The sequence below is a fragment of the Phasianus colchicus genome, chromosome 26, assembly GCF_987193195.1.
Source record: "Phasianus colchicus chromosome 26, bPhaCol1.hap1.1, whole genome shotgun sequence".
Taxonomy (NCBI): Eukaryota; Metazoa; Chordata; class Aves; order Galliformes; family Phasianidae; genus Phasianus; species Phasianus colchicus.
In genome coordinates this window covers 1194181-1211213 of record NC_143461.1, presented here as the reverse complement: position 1 = coordinate 1211213, position 17033 = coordinate 1194181, and the positions used below count along the sequence as shown (strand labels likewise).

Here is a 17033-nt window from a genome sequence, read left to right as displayed (position 1 = left end):
GGATCACTTAACTGTAGCAATTGAAAGGGACATCTGGACATCACCCAGTCCAACTGCCATGCTTAAGCACGTTCCCTAGATCAGGCTAAGCAGGGAAGCATCCAGGTGAGTTTTCAGTATCTGCTGAGAAGGAGATTCCAAATTCTGTCTGGGCTGGCTGTTCCAGTGCTCTGTTCTTTCACACTCAAAGTAAAGAAGTTCTTTGCCATGTTCAGATGGAGATTCCTGTGTACAAGATGGTGCCTGTTCCCACACTGGGCACTACTACTAAGATCTTGGTCCCATCCTCATGACGCCTTCCCTTTCAATATTTATGAGCACTGATATGATCCCCTCTTTGACTCCTCCAAGATAAGCAACCCCAGGAATCTCAGCCTTTAATCCAAGGGAAGATGGTTATGGCCGTACAAAAATGAAGAAGGGGGTAAAAGATTGTCTTCTCTTTATGCAGGTGTGATGTGAAAAGGCTGGCCAGATGCAACAAGGCTGCTGTCTCTCTCTCAGTGGAAAATCCATCTCAGCCAAGCCCCACTCAGGCATGATCAGAAAAGGACGTGGGAGAAGGGGTTCAGACACACATGGTTGCCAGGAAGTTATAGGTGAGAGATGTTGATTAGAGGGTGAAGGAATTGGGCTGCCTTTAATGGAGACCCTGCACTGCCCCAGGCCCAGGCATAGCCTTCATGGAAGTGACAATTTTCTGTGGTGCTTGTGATGAATGGAAAACAGCCAGTGGCATGAGCTGTGTGGCTGCTTCCCTTCATGCTGCTTGTTCATTTCCTGGCTTATGCCACACCCATTCCCTAATGCCGGCTTCTGCTGAGTGCTGGGATTGAGAGGCCCGAGGACTTCTGGGCTAGGAATGATTTAGTGATGGCAGAGGACTCAGTTCAGGTGCTGCGATGGATCCATCTCAGACAAATGCTGCTGGCCTGGGGCTACCCTGCATGAACATTCCTCTTTTTCTCCATCCCAACTCGCTCCAATGGTCTCATGTGGTCGTATGTCCAGGCAGGTGGGCTGGACTGCTGGATTTCAGTTCTCTTCCTCATCCCACTGCCTTGTGGTGAAGTTACATGACCTCCTTGGGCTCCTGCCACTAGGCTGTATCTGCACATGTGCAAACTGTGCTGTCAGCTCATCTGGAGCCTTTTCCTGCACAGAACACTGCAGCCTTGCCCTGCCAGAAAAGTCCCTCAGCGTCCCCTCAGTCAGCTCCACATGGCCTCAGCCCCTGCCTCTCCAGCTGTGTCCATGCATGAGCATGAGGGATGAGTGCATGCAGGTACCTGAAGGGTGCATGAGCTTTTGTTTCCATGTGTGTCTGTGCTCTTGTGAGTGCATTTATGTAGCCTTCATTTTCAGAGGGCTGTTTGTCAGAGGATGCAGCAACTGAGAGAGAAGGGAATAACTAGAGAGACCAGTAGGCGGGATGTGATGACACTGCGTCTGAGGGTAATGGCTTCAACCAAACAGCAGTGACCCTGGAAAACTTAGAGCCATGGAAAAGGATAGCAGGACATCGATGGCCAAATTCATTCTTTCTGGGCTAAAACAGACCACTCCAGGATGTACCTTACCCTGTTTGTCATTATTTTTCCCATGCCACTGCTAATTTTGATGGGAATGGCCTCTCCTTTGTCACTGTAGGAAGTGAAAGTCACCTGAGGATCCCAGTCTCCATCTAAGCTGGGGCCTGTCCTCTTCAGTATCTTTATTGATGACCTGGATGAGGGCACTGAGTGCACCCTCAGTAAGTTTGCAGATAACACCAAGTTGACTGGAAGTGTCAATCTGCCTGCAGGTAGTGAGGCCCTACAGAGGGATCTGGACAGGCTGGATAGCTGGGCTGAAGCCAATGGGATGGGTTTCAACAAGGCCAATGCTGAGTCCTGCACTTTGGCCACAACAATGTTTGATGGTTCTGATCCTCATTTTCCAAAATGCTCTGCTTTTCATCACAGTTTCTGACACTGGCATCATCTTCAAAGTTCTCCCTGCCCCTCTCCTTTCACTCCTTTCACTCAGCAGATGGCATTCTCCACTTGTGCTTCCATCTCATCATGCTTTCTCAGGAGCTTTCTTGCAGTAGACACAAAACAATGTATTGCAATTGAGGAAGGACACAAGAGGCTTGTGGTGAAGTATTTCCTCAAGCCTGTGCGGAGAAAGGTGACGGAGTCACTGACTTTTGTCTGCGACTCTGTTCTACCCCAGGCTATGCTATGATTCCATTATTGCCTGCATTTCACAGATGACCACAGATGATCAGTGGACGTTGTGAATTTTTTTAACAAATAAAAGGACCCAGGAGTGGCCAGGCTGAAGGTGTGACTGCAGGTCTCTAGGTGGAAAACAGCAGAAAATGAAATACAAGGTACAGGGACCTTGTGAATTCTGTCCTCTTGGGTACAACTGGGCCAAGCAAGACACTCTGCTGAAGAGTGCTGTGTCTGGAACACCCCCACCTACCGCACTGTCCAAATTTAGCCGTGCATCATCCCCCAAATGCAACCTCACTAGAGACCTCCCAGCAGCAGCCCTTCTGCAATGTTCAGGCTTGGCTGAAGTGCAGGAGATCTGACTGCATGTGCACCGAGCCTGAGGAATGCAGGGGAATTCCAGTGTTGGTATGTTACATGGTATATGGTGTTCCTGTGATTCTCTGATTTTGTGATTCCAGACCACCTGCACATACCAGGCAGCTAAGTTTAATGGCTTGATTTGGTACCAGCAGAAGAAAGGCCAAGCCCCCCAGCTGGTCACAGATCAGGCAGCAGCAGGCTCCAAGCACAACGGCCGTTTCACCACGGGGCTGAACAGCACCGGGAAATACAGCCTCCTGCGGCTGGCAGAAGTCCAGCTGTCTGACAGCGCCTTGTACCTCTGTGCTGTGCGGGACACCCTGGTGCAGGGAGCTTCCTCGGCCGTGCAACAGCCCCAGTGAGGGAGGGGCTGTGTCTGTTGGAGGCGGAGCTCTGGGGAAGGAGCCCTCAGCTCTCCCCTGGCAGCGCTGCTTCCCCTGTGTGCACAGAGATCTGCAGGTCAGCATCCTCTTCCAGAAGAGACCGATGTCTGTGGCTTGGGAGGAATGAAAAGTGATGAAGGAGAGCCTGACCTGGAACTCCTCTCCATGTGCACTCCTGGACAACCCAGTTTTTGCATGGGCTGTGCAGGGGACACATGCTGCGTTGTGACAATTTGTGTGCTCTGCTGTGCTCTGAGGGCATTAAGCAGGTGGTCTGAAACTCCCCTGAGCTTTGCAGTCCCATCCACATTGCTTCTTTGTTCTCTGACACTTGTCCAAAGACCCTGCTGTGTGGACCTTCTCATAGCAGCCCCCTTTTTGGAGATAGCAATGATGCTGTTACACTGCTGGAGTAAGAACTTCCTTCCCTAAGCTCCATGTGGAAATCTCCGAGTTGGGAGCAGCAATGGAGATGATGCATGGTTTTCTAGTCGTAATTCCTCCCCATGAATGCTTTCCACATGATGAAAGACTGCCATGAGTCCTCACCTTACCATCTGCAGTCCAGAGCTGCCCTTCATTCCTAGCAACTTGAGACCACCAAGAAAAGGATCACATGGAGACTGGGATGCGAGTAACATTAGTGACTGAAGAGGGAAATGAGTTTTCTTCCACAGGGACTTTGCACACGAGCTGCCAAAAATCTGCGTCCATCTCCCATGGTGAAGATACCAAAGGAGATCCATCTGTCATTCCCATATTACCCAGGGTGGCTCTGGGGAGTTATACGCTCAAAAGAAGGGAATACAAAGGAAAGAGAGGAAAGAGTAGAAGATGAGGAACATAGCATTGAGCATGGTGGGCACTTTCTACCATAGTAGTGTCTGGAAATTCAGTAGCGTAGAAAATATCCAGATAATTTCCTAGGATGGTATCTCTGATAAAGCAGATTTCATTCGCAATTGCAATGGCCGGCCTCCTGCAAATGGCAGAGCCCACAGAAAACAGAGTTACATCTTTTATTCCCTATTCCCCGATGCTTATCTCTTACTCCCCTAGTTCCTCATTGGCTGAGTACTAAATGCTTCACTAAACATGGCAACACTGGACATAAACTTTTGCTGCATAAGCGTAAATCTGTAGTTAATTAATTAACTTATTCCACATCTGATCACTATTTTGCAGATATCTGCTTGTCCTTCTTTCTACACAGATAAGCTTGGGAGAGAGGCAGGGGAGTATCCTGGTGCCTGCTTTCACACCCCAACCTTCCCATGGAGTGAGACAGTCCGGCCCTGTGTAGAGGGCCCTAACTTCTTTGATGCTTGCTAAATCTGTCTTTCTTTTGCTGAAAGTTTCTTATCCTAACAGAACAGCTCTAAAATATGTTTTCTAATCCTTAGCACACTATACTCACGTTGTTTGTAACATATAACAACTATTACAGTTTTGCAAGAAAGAATTAATCACATAATTCAGTAATAATGTTTCTAAAACATGCCGCTAACATATACAGTATTTTACTTCTTAGATCAACTATTTCTAAGGATAACTTACAGAATACAAATGCAATATGTTCTACTTCTTCAAACCAACTGCTACTTTTTAATATCAAACGCAGAAACAACGTTCCATTCCCACAGTAGAGATCAAAGCACCCAGAGGTGATGGGGACTCCATCACAGCTGAGGATAATATCAATAGCTGCAGAGGAGGAGGATCCCACAGTGGTGTTCCTGGTGCTGTCACAGTCTGCAGTGGTTACCTGCTGTTCCACTAGGTAAGAGCTGAGGATGAGGGCCACTGTCACGTGCAGGGTTTTTACGGTGACTGTATGGTTTATACCATGCCTTACACAGGATTACTTGCAGCTGTTGACTGGTGAGGCTGTACCACAGGATGGGTATGACAGGCATTGTTCTTAGCAGGGCATGTCTCAGAGGTAAGAGGGTTTCTTGGCTTCATCCAGAAAGGGCACTTTTTTGTTAAGATGTTGGCTCTGCGCTGCTCTTGGCCTGGGGTGAGCGTTCACAGGAGTGGCCATTCTCTGTAGCTCATGCGATGAATGGAAAATATCCCGGCTAATGATACGGGCTGTGTGGCTGTTTCCATTCCCAATGCCTTTTCATTATCTGGGCTCTATTACACCCATTCCCTCACAGAAATTTCTGTTGAGTGTTAGGATTGAGAAGCCCTAGGATTTCTAGGCCAGGTGTGAGACAGGGAGAAAACGTAGGGAACAAGAAATAATCTGTTCTTCAGAGACTGTAATTTGTAACTCACTTCCAGGAAGGATCATGAAGAATGGATGAATGGATGCCTGGGGAAGGACGGACACATTTTTGCATATCTGTGTCTGTGGAAGAAACGGGAGAGAGAGGAGATGGAGAGAGATTGATACCAGCAGTGATCAGCAGAGGCCATGAGAACACCATGTAAGCCAGGAGAAGACATCCTGTTTGAAGTCTGCTGCTGCTCTTATTGAGCTATAAAACCTCACTCTGACATCGTCTCTGCCTGAAAGCACAGGGCCATGGCAAAGGAGAACAGGACTTTTTGGATTGAATGCATTCTCCTGGGCTAAACAGACCATCCCAGGTGTCACATGCTCCTGTTTGTCATTATCTACTCCACGTCTCTCCTAATTCTGGCCCTACCTTTCTGACAGCAGGGAGTGATCAGTACCTGTGGATCTCAACATGGTCTTTGTTGCCTGGGACAGGCTGGGTACCAGGAATATCACTGTCAGTTACTACCAGGAGGATGGGCCTCTTCTGGGGCTGGCCTGCAGGGATACCGTCAGGCTTTATCCTGGGCATTATGGTTCCTATTGTCATCATCATCCTCACGCTGTGCTTTCATTATAGTTTCCTACATCTGTATCACCTCCAGAGTCCTCTCTATTCCTTCTAATTTCACTCACCAGAAGGCAGTCTTCACCTGTCCCTCCTATCTCAGCATGCTTTCCTTTCTATCAGAGACCAAGCTCAGATCCAACAACAGCCTACCAGGAAGCTCCACCCCTGGAATGCACTGGACCTTCAAGGAGCCTGGCAGAGCAGGATGAGAGCAGGAGGTTGGGCTGTAGAGACGTACACCTTCAACACAGCAAAGGGAGGACTGTGCTACTGTGTAGAGATCCCTGGCCAGGGACCAGGCCAGAGCCATTCTTTATGGTTACACTGGGCTATGCTGGGCTCAGGGGGATTGGGGGCTCCAGTGTGTGGCCTTCTGTAGCTGCTGGTAATAATTCATAGTGAATGCCCTCAAACACAGGCAGGTTGGAAAAAGTATGGCAGAGCCAGTAGCTCCGCTGGGCTGCTAGGACCACGCAGGGAAGCTGTACCCTCAGTGATGGGTGGGAGGAAGGGATGGGAAAGTGGAATAGAGACAGAGGGTCAACCCCTAGGGGAGTATGCCTTCCCAGTTCTTGATGGCCTTTGAGGACACCTTTTTGTGAGTCTCCTTCCCCTACTCTGCTCCTCACAAAGCCAGAGGAATAGATTTCCCCAGAGTTTGTGGCTCTACTGACTTTGCTGGGCCTCCTCAGTGCACAGAGATCCTCTGTGGATGGGGATGTCATTTCTGGAGATCTCCATTCACTTGACATGCTCAAGGTTCAAGGAGACCTGTGTAAAGAGAAACAGAGCGAGGCAGAGACTGATGGTCACTGGTGGTGAAGGAACACTTAGGAGTGCCTTCGCCTCTTGTGCACAGACCTCCAGTAACTTGACGAGTGATGGAGTCTCCCTAGGGTTTGTTCTCACGAAAGACATCCCCTTCTCCTTTGGCAATCTCTACATTTACGGGGAAAAAAAATACAGCAACACAGAAGGAAAACTAAGGGATGCAGAAGTGTTTAATGTATCTGAGGAGAGAAATGTCACTGAAAGATGAGCTCTGTGTGTGGTGCGCAACAGGAGCAAACAAATATCTGTTCTCCATGGAAGCATGGCCACAGAGCTCTATCTCCCAGCCCAGAGGTTTTGGGAGATGAGCAGGTCACTCAGGGTGCATTTTGGGGGTACTAATAGAGATCTCTAAAGGGAAAAGGCAAGAATGATAACAGGTAGGAAGAGTGAGTGAAAGAGATTATCAGTTGACATTCTCCATGTTAACAGAGATGCCATACTGGCCACTGTGTCTTGCAGGGCAAAAACAGAAACAAAATACTTGTTCTTCTGTCCAATGCCATGTTCAGCATTCCCGGGGATCCTTGTCTGGGGCACCATCCAGCACACTTAGCAGGGCGGGTACCTTCTGCCACAGTAGCGGTTGGAAATGCAGGAGAGGTCCAAGCCCCCCGACGTGATGGGCACGCCCTCAGAGCTGAGGATGCTGCCAACAGCAGCGGAGGTGGAGGAGCCCACGACGGTGTTCTGCGGGAAGGAGCTGAGGATGGGTCCGGGCAGGGTCACCACCACGGGAGAGGGCTGGATGACAATGGTGGAGTTCTGGCACTGCCTGACACAGGGCTCATTGCAGCTGCTGGCCAGAGGGGTCGGGCCGCAGGGCTGGCATGGCACGCACTGGTCACAGCAGGACATGTCTCAGGAATGGAGGTGCACCTGTTTGGGGAGAGCAGGAAGGAAGCAAGACATGGGGATGCATGAGGAGCAGCCTATCATCACGCTACAAGGGAATCAATGCACATAGAGTGCTGGCAGTTGAAAACAGTTCAGGGATGTCCAAGGGATTCTTGGTCTCATCCTGACAGAGCCCAGTGAAAGTCCCTGAGACCTATCCAAGTACTGCCCAGACCCTAGCCCAAAAGTTACCTCCTTACATTCCCAGCCTTCTCCCATGACAATCATTCTCCCCACTTCCCTCTCTCATGACAAGCAGAGACAGACATGGAACAAAACTAATAGCAGCTGAGAGTTCTGCTGAGCTCAGAACTCTGTTTGGAGAAGGAAGAGAAGAGGAAGGGGCTTCACACTCACTTGATTCCCAAGAACAAGGAGGTGAGAGAAGTGGATGAGGCTGCAAGGGGCTGGGCTGGCTTTTATAATGGACCCAAGCTGCCTCATTTCTAGAGGCGTTCCTAGAAGCAGTGATTACTTTGTGACAAGGACTTCTTGAATGCAAAACATCTCAGCTAATGTTATGGGTTGTATTTTGGTTTACTGAGCTGCTACTTGTCACATCCTGATTTATGTCACTCCCATTGCTCACGAATGGCATCTTTTGAGCGGCAGGAAGAAAAACCCAAGTGTTTCTGGTCAACACACATCAGCGTGGGCAGAACACTCTGTTCATGTGCTGGAAGAATCCAGCAAAGGCAAAAGATATCAGCATGCCGAGTAGGGCATTGGTGTGAAATAACTAGAGCCTGTGTGCTGGATTTATGCAAGTGCCTGTGGGTATAGAGGTTTGCATGATTCCATGCATGTGTGCATGAGCAGGTGAATGTTTGTGTGACTTGTGTGTCCCGCGTAACAACACGTGTTCTGGTCACATCAGGGGCACTTCAGGATACCAATAGATTCTGTTAGTCTCTTTCTTCCTGCTAACAGAGCTAATGGAGAGGAGAGGAAGTGGAAGGCACCTTCAAATATCATTAGGTGCAATTGTCTGACCCCAATAGCTCTAACCACAAGGAAAAGCATATTAATGAAAGCATTATCAAAATGTCTGTCAACACGGACAGGCGTGGGTTATCATCCACATCTTCACAAAGCCTGATCCAGTGTTTGACCACCTTCACTTACATCTATTTTTTTTCCTTGTTATACAAGTTGTGGCCATATTGTTCAGCTTGCCAGTGCTCCCTGATGGATACTCTGGAGTTTGTTGAGATAATAGGAAGAATCTGTCCTTGTACGAAGTAGATTACAATCATATACCTAAATCTTGAATTGAGTAGAGATGGGAAGTTCTACTTTGATTCAGCTAATATTGTGGAATCAAAAACTGTGTGATCAAGGCAATGAGCTAACTGAGCATTGGTGAAGACGGGGTTCATGGAGTGAACACAGTGAGGAAGAGTACTGACTACATCCACATAGTTGTGGGGCCACATCACAAAAATGCTGAACATGTGTGACAAGGCGGAACCCTATGCTAATGATTTTGTGGGGAAGTACGGAATATCTATGTTCTCTACGGGAAAACGTTTGCGTATGTAACATTAGTAATGAACATAAGCTGAGGATCCTCAGTTTAACATATGCATGAGAAATGGAGCTCATCCCCCATGCATCCAGCACCGAAAATAAGGACTGCCTGCTTTCTAACACTCCAAGTTGAGTCTAGAGTGTTTCACGACCGACTGATTTACAGTATCACTTCTATCTGGTCTGAACGTCTCCTGGTGCAGTTTTGTGCCATCCCCCCACATGCCCGCTCATCAGTTACCAGAGTGAAAAGACCAGCACCTCCCTCTCTGCTTTCCGTCCTAGGAAGTTGGAGAGAGCAGTGAGACTGCCTCTTAGCTTTGTGTTCTCCAAGCTGGACAACCCACGTGTCCTCACGCTCTCCTCACAGGATATGCATTCCAGACCCTCCATCAGCTCTGCTGCCTTCCTCTGCACGCTTCAAAGCACCTTGAACATCCTTCTTACTTTGTTGAACCCAGAACAGCCAAATAGATTCCAGGAGAAAATACACCAAGGCTAACTGTACTGGGAGAATAATCCTTTTTCAACCAGGTGTTTATGGAGTGTGTAATGCATTCTACACTTCAGTTGGACCTCTCAGGTGCCAGGGCAAGCCAGCACACCCGGATCCCTTCAGGATGTCTGTGCTTCTCGGGTGCTCAACTGTACTTCAAGGGTGTCCCCACTCTAAGACTAGAGCCTCAACAGTACAAAGAAAGAAAGGAACAGCATGTGGTGGCCATGGCAAACAGGCCATGGAACGAGGCGGTCAGGTTGCGGCTGGAAGATAGTGATATCCTGGAAGAAGAAAAACACTCTTGCTTTAGTCACAGACTCGCAGCTTCAGAAGAGGCACAGCCCTCTGGACACTGGGGAGACCAGATCCATTGTGAGGGCTCATCAGAAGTGGCGGAACTCAAGCCTTAGGAGTGGAGGCAGGAGAAAAGTGGTGTGAGAGAGACTTAAAGGAGACTCCTCCCTTTGATAGCGGATTCTTCAGTTTGCTGAAGTCCTGGCTGTTTGATTTCCTTGGCAAGGAATGGCAACTCCAGTGCTGCAGAAGGACTCCAAACGTTGTCTGCATATCAGTGTACGTGCGTTCCTTTACAACACTTCCACACAATTCTGCTTCCAGACACTGGTGACTTTAGCCATTGCAATAAATGCTGGATGAACAGTATGGCTGGACATCAGGAATTCTGGAAATTTCTGAATTCAGAAAGAGGCAGTCTAAGTGTGAGCAACCCAGAGACATTGCTGCCCATGCAGAGATGCAGTCAGAAGCACCACAGGTCAGCCTGAGATGAAAACTTGCTGCGAAGAACAGCGAGAAAAGCATCCTTAACTCTCCTGAGGCAGCAAAAAGGAAGCTAAGGAAATTGCATGTCCACTAGACCACAAGATGTCAGAAATAGGATGAAGTGAATGTGTAATATAATGAACGCTTCTTTTTCACCCACTTTCATGATAATTCTTTTAGACGGACCTACAAGGCCCCTGAGCTTCATTCACAGAATTCATGGGAGTGAAGAAGCAGTCCCTATAAAGGAAGAAAACCTATCGGAGAACTTAATCAGGCTGGACATACTTGTGCCCTTGAAATGGAGTGGGATGCATCCAAGGGTGATTGACCGGGTGGTGTCGTTGTGATGCAGCTCTCTGACATCCTTCAGGGATCGTGACAGTTGAGAGATTGCGGTTGTAGCTTTGAAGGAACAACAGGCATCAAAAACATGTAGAGGGACTGAGAGAAGGAACTCAGGGAACGACTGACCAACTGTACTCCATTCACTCCTTCCTCCACGATGTGTTTTGGAGCAGATAAATGAAGATGCCACTACGTGAGCCTGGTGGTTTGGAGCAGCCCCGGGGCGGAGCTGGCGGCGGCGGCGGGGAGGAGGTGCCGCGGGCGGAGCAGAGCCGGGGCTGGCGGGGGCAGCGCGGCGCGGCGCGGCGCGGGCGGCGGAGCGGCGGGATGCGGCAGTGCCGGGCCGCGGGGCTGGCGGGGCTGGCCGCTGGGTGCGCGGGGCTGCCGCCGGCGGGGCCAGGACTGCGGGAGCTGTGGGGCGCCGGAGCCGCGCCCGCCTCTTGACTCTTGGCTTCTTTCCCAACTCGTGCAGCTTCCTCTGCTCCTGCATGAAATTTCAGTGGGAAAAAATGGATTTTGTGAGTTTGCTGCTTCTTTTCTTCTCGGCAGTGGCTGTGAGCAGAGCCCAGGTGCAGCAGGAGCCGTCGGCAGAGACCAGCGAGGACTCCGGCATCAACATCACCTGCTCACACCCCAACACACAGTTCAACGAAGTCATGCACTGGTACCGTCAGCTCCCGGGCCGAGGACCCGCATTCCTCGTCAGCGCCGTTAAAGGCTCCAAGGAAGTGCCGGACCCGGAGGGGCGGCTGTCGGTGTCGGCAGACCGCCGCTCAAGCGCCCTGTGGCTCGCCCGGCCCCGGCTCGGCGACGCGGCGGTTTATTACTGCGCCGTGGGCACACGGGAAGCGAAGCCGGGGCTGCGGCCGGGCACGAACCGCTTTGGGCGGGGCGGGGGCACAGTGCCGTCCGGGCCCGCAGGGGGCGATGCCTGCACGGCCGCCAGACTCCATCCCGACCACGGTGCACCTCCCGGAGTTCTGCACAGAAATGAGCACTGCAACCAAAGCCGTGATTCACTGCGGCCAATGTCAATCAGACGCATCTATGTCTGAGGTGATAAAAATGACGTAAATGACAATACAAGCTCTGCTGTACACCACGGAGACTTCCTCGCAATTCTACTACGTCTGCTATCCTCCCTTGCTTCCCCGGTGCCACACTGATGAGAACTGGAGGAGCCCTGTTCCTAAGAGCCTGCAAGGTGGCTTATACCCATGCCCTCCCACACAATTGTATCTTCTTCCATAAGCTGAGCAGAGGTTGTGTTCTCCCTTTAGTTAACCACTGGGCTTAGCTTTGGGCAGAAACATTGCAAGGCAAAGGCTGATAGTCCCCTGTTCTGCCATAGGCAGAGAGATCTGCTGCTGCAAGGGACAGTGCCCGAGAGAGCAGCCTCTACAGTGTGTCCCAACCTCCCATTCTTCTGGCAATGGAGAAGGGTCTCCACATACATTCATCTCCTACCCACCATGAGCAAAGCCATTCTCCCTGGGCACTTCTGGAGGCCATACAAGGTAGAAAGAAAAATCAAAAGCTCAAATGAGATGCAAAAATCTTTAATGAATGTTTATAGAGGAGAATGAAGTCACACTGAGCAGACGCTCCACCGTACAGGATTCATCCAACCCCAAGTCTGAGCTCATGCAAGGCTTGTGCCTGTGTTTTTGGAAGGGAACAGGATGTTTCTGAGGAGCCTCATAGCCCATAGAAGATGAAGGGAGGAAAGAAATTAAAATAAAATAAAAGGAAAGGAAAAAAAATGAAAATGGAGAGAAAAGCTTAGGAAGAGGAAACAAAAACAGACATGAGCCATGTTTTCAGAAAACATGGGGTTGCCACTCGCTTTCAGCATTTCCTAGAGTACCTGAGTAGGGTCAGGAATTCTGAAAGCAGTGGCTTAAAGATTCCTTCTTGATCCAGCAACGTGTTCATGTTTTCTGGAAGAATTTCTGCAGGACCACGGCCAGCGGCTTTAGCAGGGCGGGTACCTTCTGCCACAGTAGCGGCTGCCCAAGCCGGACAAGTCCAAGCCCCCCGACGTGATGGGCACGCCCTCAGAGCTGAGGATGCTGCCAACAGCAGCGGAGGTGGAGGAGCCCACGACGGTGTTCTGCGGGAAGGAGCTGAGGATGGGTCCGGGCAGGGTCACCACCACGGGAGAGGGCTCGATGACAACGTTGGAGTTCTGGCACTGCCTGACACAGGGCTCATTGCAGCTGCTGGCCAGAGGGGTCGGGCCGCAGGGCCGGCATGGCACACACTGGGAGTAGCAGGACATGTCTCAGGAATGGAGGTACACCTGGGAAAGACGGATAGAATGAAGAAGAGAACAAGGATATGTGAGGGGCAGCCTGGATAGCCTCTCACAAAGGAGACAAGGCAACAACTAAGGATGGAGGTGAAGGCTGAGAAACGAGGTCAGATCCTTTCATAATGCCAGGACCCTACTGTGAGTTGCCTCAGAGAGACTCTCTTTGAGTGCATCAATCTAAAGCCACGTAAGCTGTGTCCCAAGCACTCTCTGAGCAGACATTATCTCATCCATGGTCTCCCATAGCATGGAGGTCCACTATCTGATAGCATTTCGATTCAGGTAAGAGGAGGAGAGAGGGCTTCACACTTACCTGGTTCCCAACAAGGAGAAGGCAAGAGAAGCTGATGGCAGAGACGGGAACTGGGCTTCCTTTTATATTGGTCTTCATCGCTGCAGGTCCACAGGCACCGTTGATACAGGCCATAATTTTCTGACTAGCTACGCTTGATTGCAAGCTATCCCTTCTCATTTTGTGGGCTGGTTTTTGTTTCCTGCAGTGCTACCTGTTCATTTCCAGATTTATGATGTGCCCATTCATTAATAAAGGATTCTTGGAAGTGCTGTGATGAAAGGCTCAAAGATTTATAGGGCAGAATTGCATGGTTGAGGCCGATGGATCAGCTGGAGTGGTGATCAAGTCTGGAGGTAGTAAATGAAGGATCAGGTGGAGGCAGAGACAGTGAGCAGAGCGCAGGGATGTATGTGGAGTCCATGAAACTCCCAGGAGCACTCCAGTGAGCCATTTTGGGTGGCTGGTAGAATCACAGGATCACTTAACTGTAGCAATTGAAAGGGACATCTGGACATCACCCAGTCCAACTGCCATGCTTAAGCACGTTCCCTAGATCAGGCTAAGCAGGGAAGCATCCAGGTGAGTTTTCAGTATCTGCTGAGAAGGAGATTCCAAATTCTGTCTGGGCTGGCTGTTCCAGTGCTCTGTTCTTTCACACTCAAAGTAAAGAAGTTCTTTGCCATGTTCAGATGGAGATTCCTGTGTACAAGATGGTGCCTGTTCCCACACTGGGCACTACTACTAAGATCTTGGTCCCATCCTCATGACGCCTTCCCTTTCAATATTTATGAGCACTGATATGATCCCCTCTTTGACTCCTCCAAGATAAGCAACCCCAGGAATCTCAGCCTTTAATCCAAGGGAAGATGGTTATGGCCGTACAAAAATGAAGAAGGGGGTAAAAGATTGTCTTCTCTTTATGCAGGTGTGATGTGAAAAGGCTGGCCAGATGCAACAAGGCTGCTGTCTCTCTCTCAGTGGAAAATCCATCTCAGCCAAGCCCCACTCAGGCATGATCAGAAAAGGACGTGGGAGAAGGGGTTCAGACACACATGGTTGCCAGGAAGTTATAGGTGAGAGATGTTGATTAGAGGGTGAAGGAATTGGGCTGCCTTTAATGGAGACCCTGCACTGCCCCAGGCCCAGGCATAGCCTTCATGGAAGTGACAATTTTCTGTGGTGCTTGTGATGAATGGAAAACAGCCAGTGGCATGAGCTGTGTGGCTGCTTCCCTTCATGCTGCTTGTTCATTTCCTGGCTTATGCCACACCCATTCCCTAATGCCGGCTTCTGCTGAGTGCTGGGATTGAGAGGCCCGAGGACTTCTGGGCTAGGAATGATTTAGTGATGGCAGAGGACTCAGTTCAGGTGCTGCGATGGATCCATCTCAGACAAATGCTGCTGGCCTGGGGCTACCCTGCATGAACATTCCTCTTTTTCTCCATCCCAACTCGCTCCAATGGTCTCATGTGGTCGTATGTCCAGGCAGGTGGGCTGGACTGCTGGATTTCAGTTCTCTTCCTCATCCCACTGCCTTGTGGTGAAGTTACATGACCTCCTTGGGCTCCTGCCACTAGGCTGTATCTGCACATGTGCAAACTGTGCTGTCAGCTCATCTGGAGCCTTTTCCTGCACAGAACACTGCAGCCTTGCCCTGCCAGAAAAGTCCCTCAGCGTCCCCTCAGTCAGCTCCACATGGCCTCAGCCCCTGCCTCTCCAGCTGTGTCCATGCATGAGCATGAGGGATGAGTGCATGCAGGTACCTGAAGGGTGCATGAGCTTTTGTTTCCATGTGTGTCTGTGCTCTTGTGAGTGCATTTATGTAGCCTTCATTTTCAGAGGGCTGTTTGTCAGAGGATGCAGCAACTGAGAGAGAAGGGAATAACTAGAGAGACCAGTAGGCGGGATGTGATGACACTGCGTCTGAGGGTAATGGCTTCAACCAAACAGCAGTGACCCTGGAAAACTTAGAGCCATGGAAAAGGATAGCAGGACATCGATGGCCAAATTCATTCTTTCTGGGCTAAAACAGACCACTCCAGGATGTACCTTACCCTGTTTGTCATTATTTTTCCCATGCCACTGCTAATTTTGATGGGAATGGCCTCTCCTTTGTCACTGTAGGAAGTGAAAGTCACCTGAGGATCCCAGTCTCTATCTAAGCTGGGGCCTGTCCTCTTCAGTATCTTTATTGATGACCTGGATGAGGGCACTGAGTGCACCCTCAGTAAGTTTGCAGATAACACCAAGTTGACTGGAAGTGTCAATCTGCCTGCGGGCAGTGAGGCCCTACAGAGGGATCTGGACAGGCTGGATAGCTGGGCTGAAGCCAATGGGATGGGTTTCAACAAGGCCAATGCTGAGTCCTGCACTTTGGCCACAACAATGTTTGATGGTTCTGATCCTCATTTTCCAAAATGCTCTGCTTTTCATCACAGTTTCTGACACTGGCATCATCTTCAAAGTTCTCCCTGCCCCTCTCCTTTCACTCCTTTCACTCAGCAGATGGCATTCTCCACTTGTGCTTCCATCTCATCATGCTTTCTCAGGAGCTTTCTTGCAGTAGACACAAAACAATGTATTGCAATTGAGGAAGGACACAAGAGGCTTGTGGTGAAGTATTTCCTCAAGCCTGTGCGGAGAAAGGTGACGGAGTCACTGACTTTTGTCTGCGACTCTGTTCTACCCCAGGCTATGCTATGATTCCATTATTGCCTGCATTTCACAGATGACCACAGATGATCAGTGGACGTTGTGAATTTTTTTAACAAATAAAAGGACCCAGGAGTGGCCAGGCTGAAGGTGTGACTGCAGGTCTCTAGGTGGAAAACAGCAGAAAATGAAATACAAGGTACAGGGACCTTGTGAATTCTGTCCTCTTGGGTACAACTGGACCAAGCAAGACACTCTGCTGAAGAGTGCTGTGTCTGGAACACCCCCACCTACCGCACTGTCCAAATTTAGCCGTGCATCATCCCCCAAATGCAACCTCACTAGAGACCTCCCAGCAGCAGCCCTTCTGCAATGTTCAGGCTTGGCTGAAGTGCAGGAGATCTGACTGCATGTGCACCCAGCCTGAGGAATGCAGGGGAATTCCAGTGTTGGTATGTTACATGGTATATGGTGTTCCTGTGATTCTCTGATTTTGTGATTCCAGACCACCTGCACATACCAGGCAGCTAAGTTTAATGGCTTGATTTGGTACCAGCAGAAGAAAGGCCAAGCCCCCCAGCTGGTCACAGATCAGGCAGCAGCAGGCTCCAAGCACAACGGCCGTTTCACCACGAGGCTGAAGAGCACCGGGAAATACAGCCTCCTGCGGCTGGCAGAAGTCCAGCTGTCTGACAGCGCCTTGTACCTCTGTGCTGTGCGGGACACCCTGGTGCAGGGAGCTTCCTTGGCCGTGCAACAGCCCCAATGAGGGAGGGGCTGTGTCTGTTGGAGGCGGAGCTCTGGGGAAGGAGCCCTCAGCTCTCCCCTGGCAGCGCTGCTTCCCCTGTGCGCACAGAGATCTGCAGGTCAGCATCCTCTTCCAGAAGAGACTGATGTCTGTGGCTTGGGAGGAATGAAAAGTGATGAAGGAGAGCCTGACCTGGAACTCCTCTCCATGTGCACTCCTGGACAACCCAGTTTTTGCATGGGCTGTGCAGGGGACACATGCTGCGTTGTGACAATTTGTGTGCTCTGCTGTGCTCTGAGGGCATTAAGCA

General features: G+C 50.1%; 1 protein-coding gene and 2 pseudogenes across 1 annotated transcript; 1 reads left to right on the top strand and 2 right to left on the bottom strand.

Annotated features, from left to right (window-relative positions):
• Positions 1 to 7209: 7209 nt before the first annotated feature.
• On the bottom strand, positions 7210 to 8074 carry LOC116238946 (feather keratin Cos1-1/Cos1-3/Cos2-1 pseudogene; annotated as a pseudogene).
• Positions 8075 to 10871: 2797 nt separating this feature from the next.
• On the top strand, positions 10872 to 11769 carry LOC149914905 (T cell receptor alpha variable 4 pseudogene; annotated as a pseudogene).
• A 920-nt stretch (positions 11770 to 12689) lies between these two features.
• On the bottom strand, positions 12690 to 13527 carry LOC149914904 (feather keratin Cos1-1/Cos1-3/Cos2-1-like). The gene is made up of 2 exons (XM_090124807.1): positions 13342 to 13527; positions 12690 to 13016 (listed from the first exon to the last, which is right to left on the bottom strand). Exon 2 carries the CDS (start codon positions 12993 to 12995, stop codon positions 12690 to 12692), a length of 306 nt encoding a protein of 101 aa, XP_089980933.1. The 5' UTR covers positions 12996 to 13016; positions 13342 to 13527.
• Positions 13528 to 17033: the final 3506 nt, after the last annotated feature.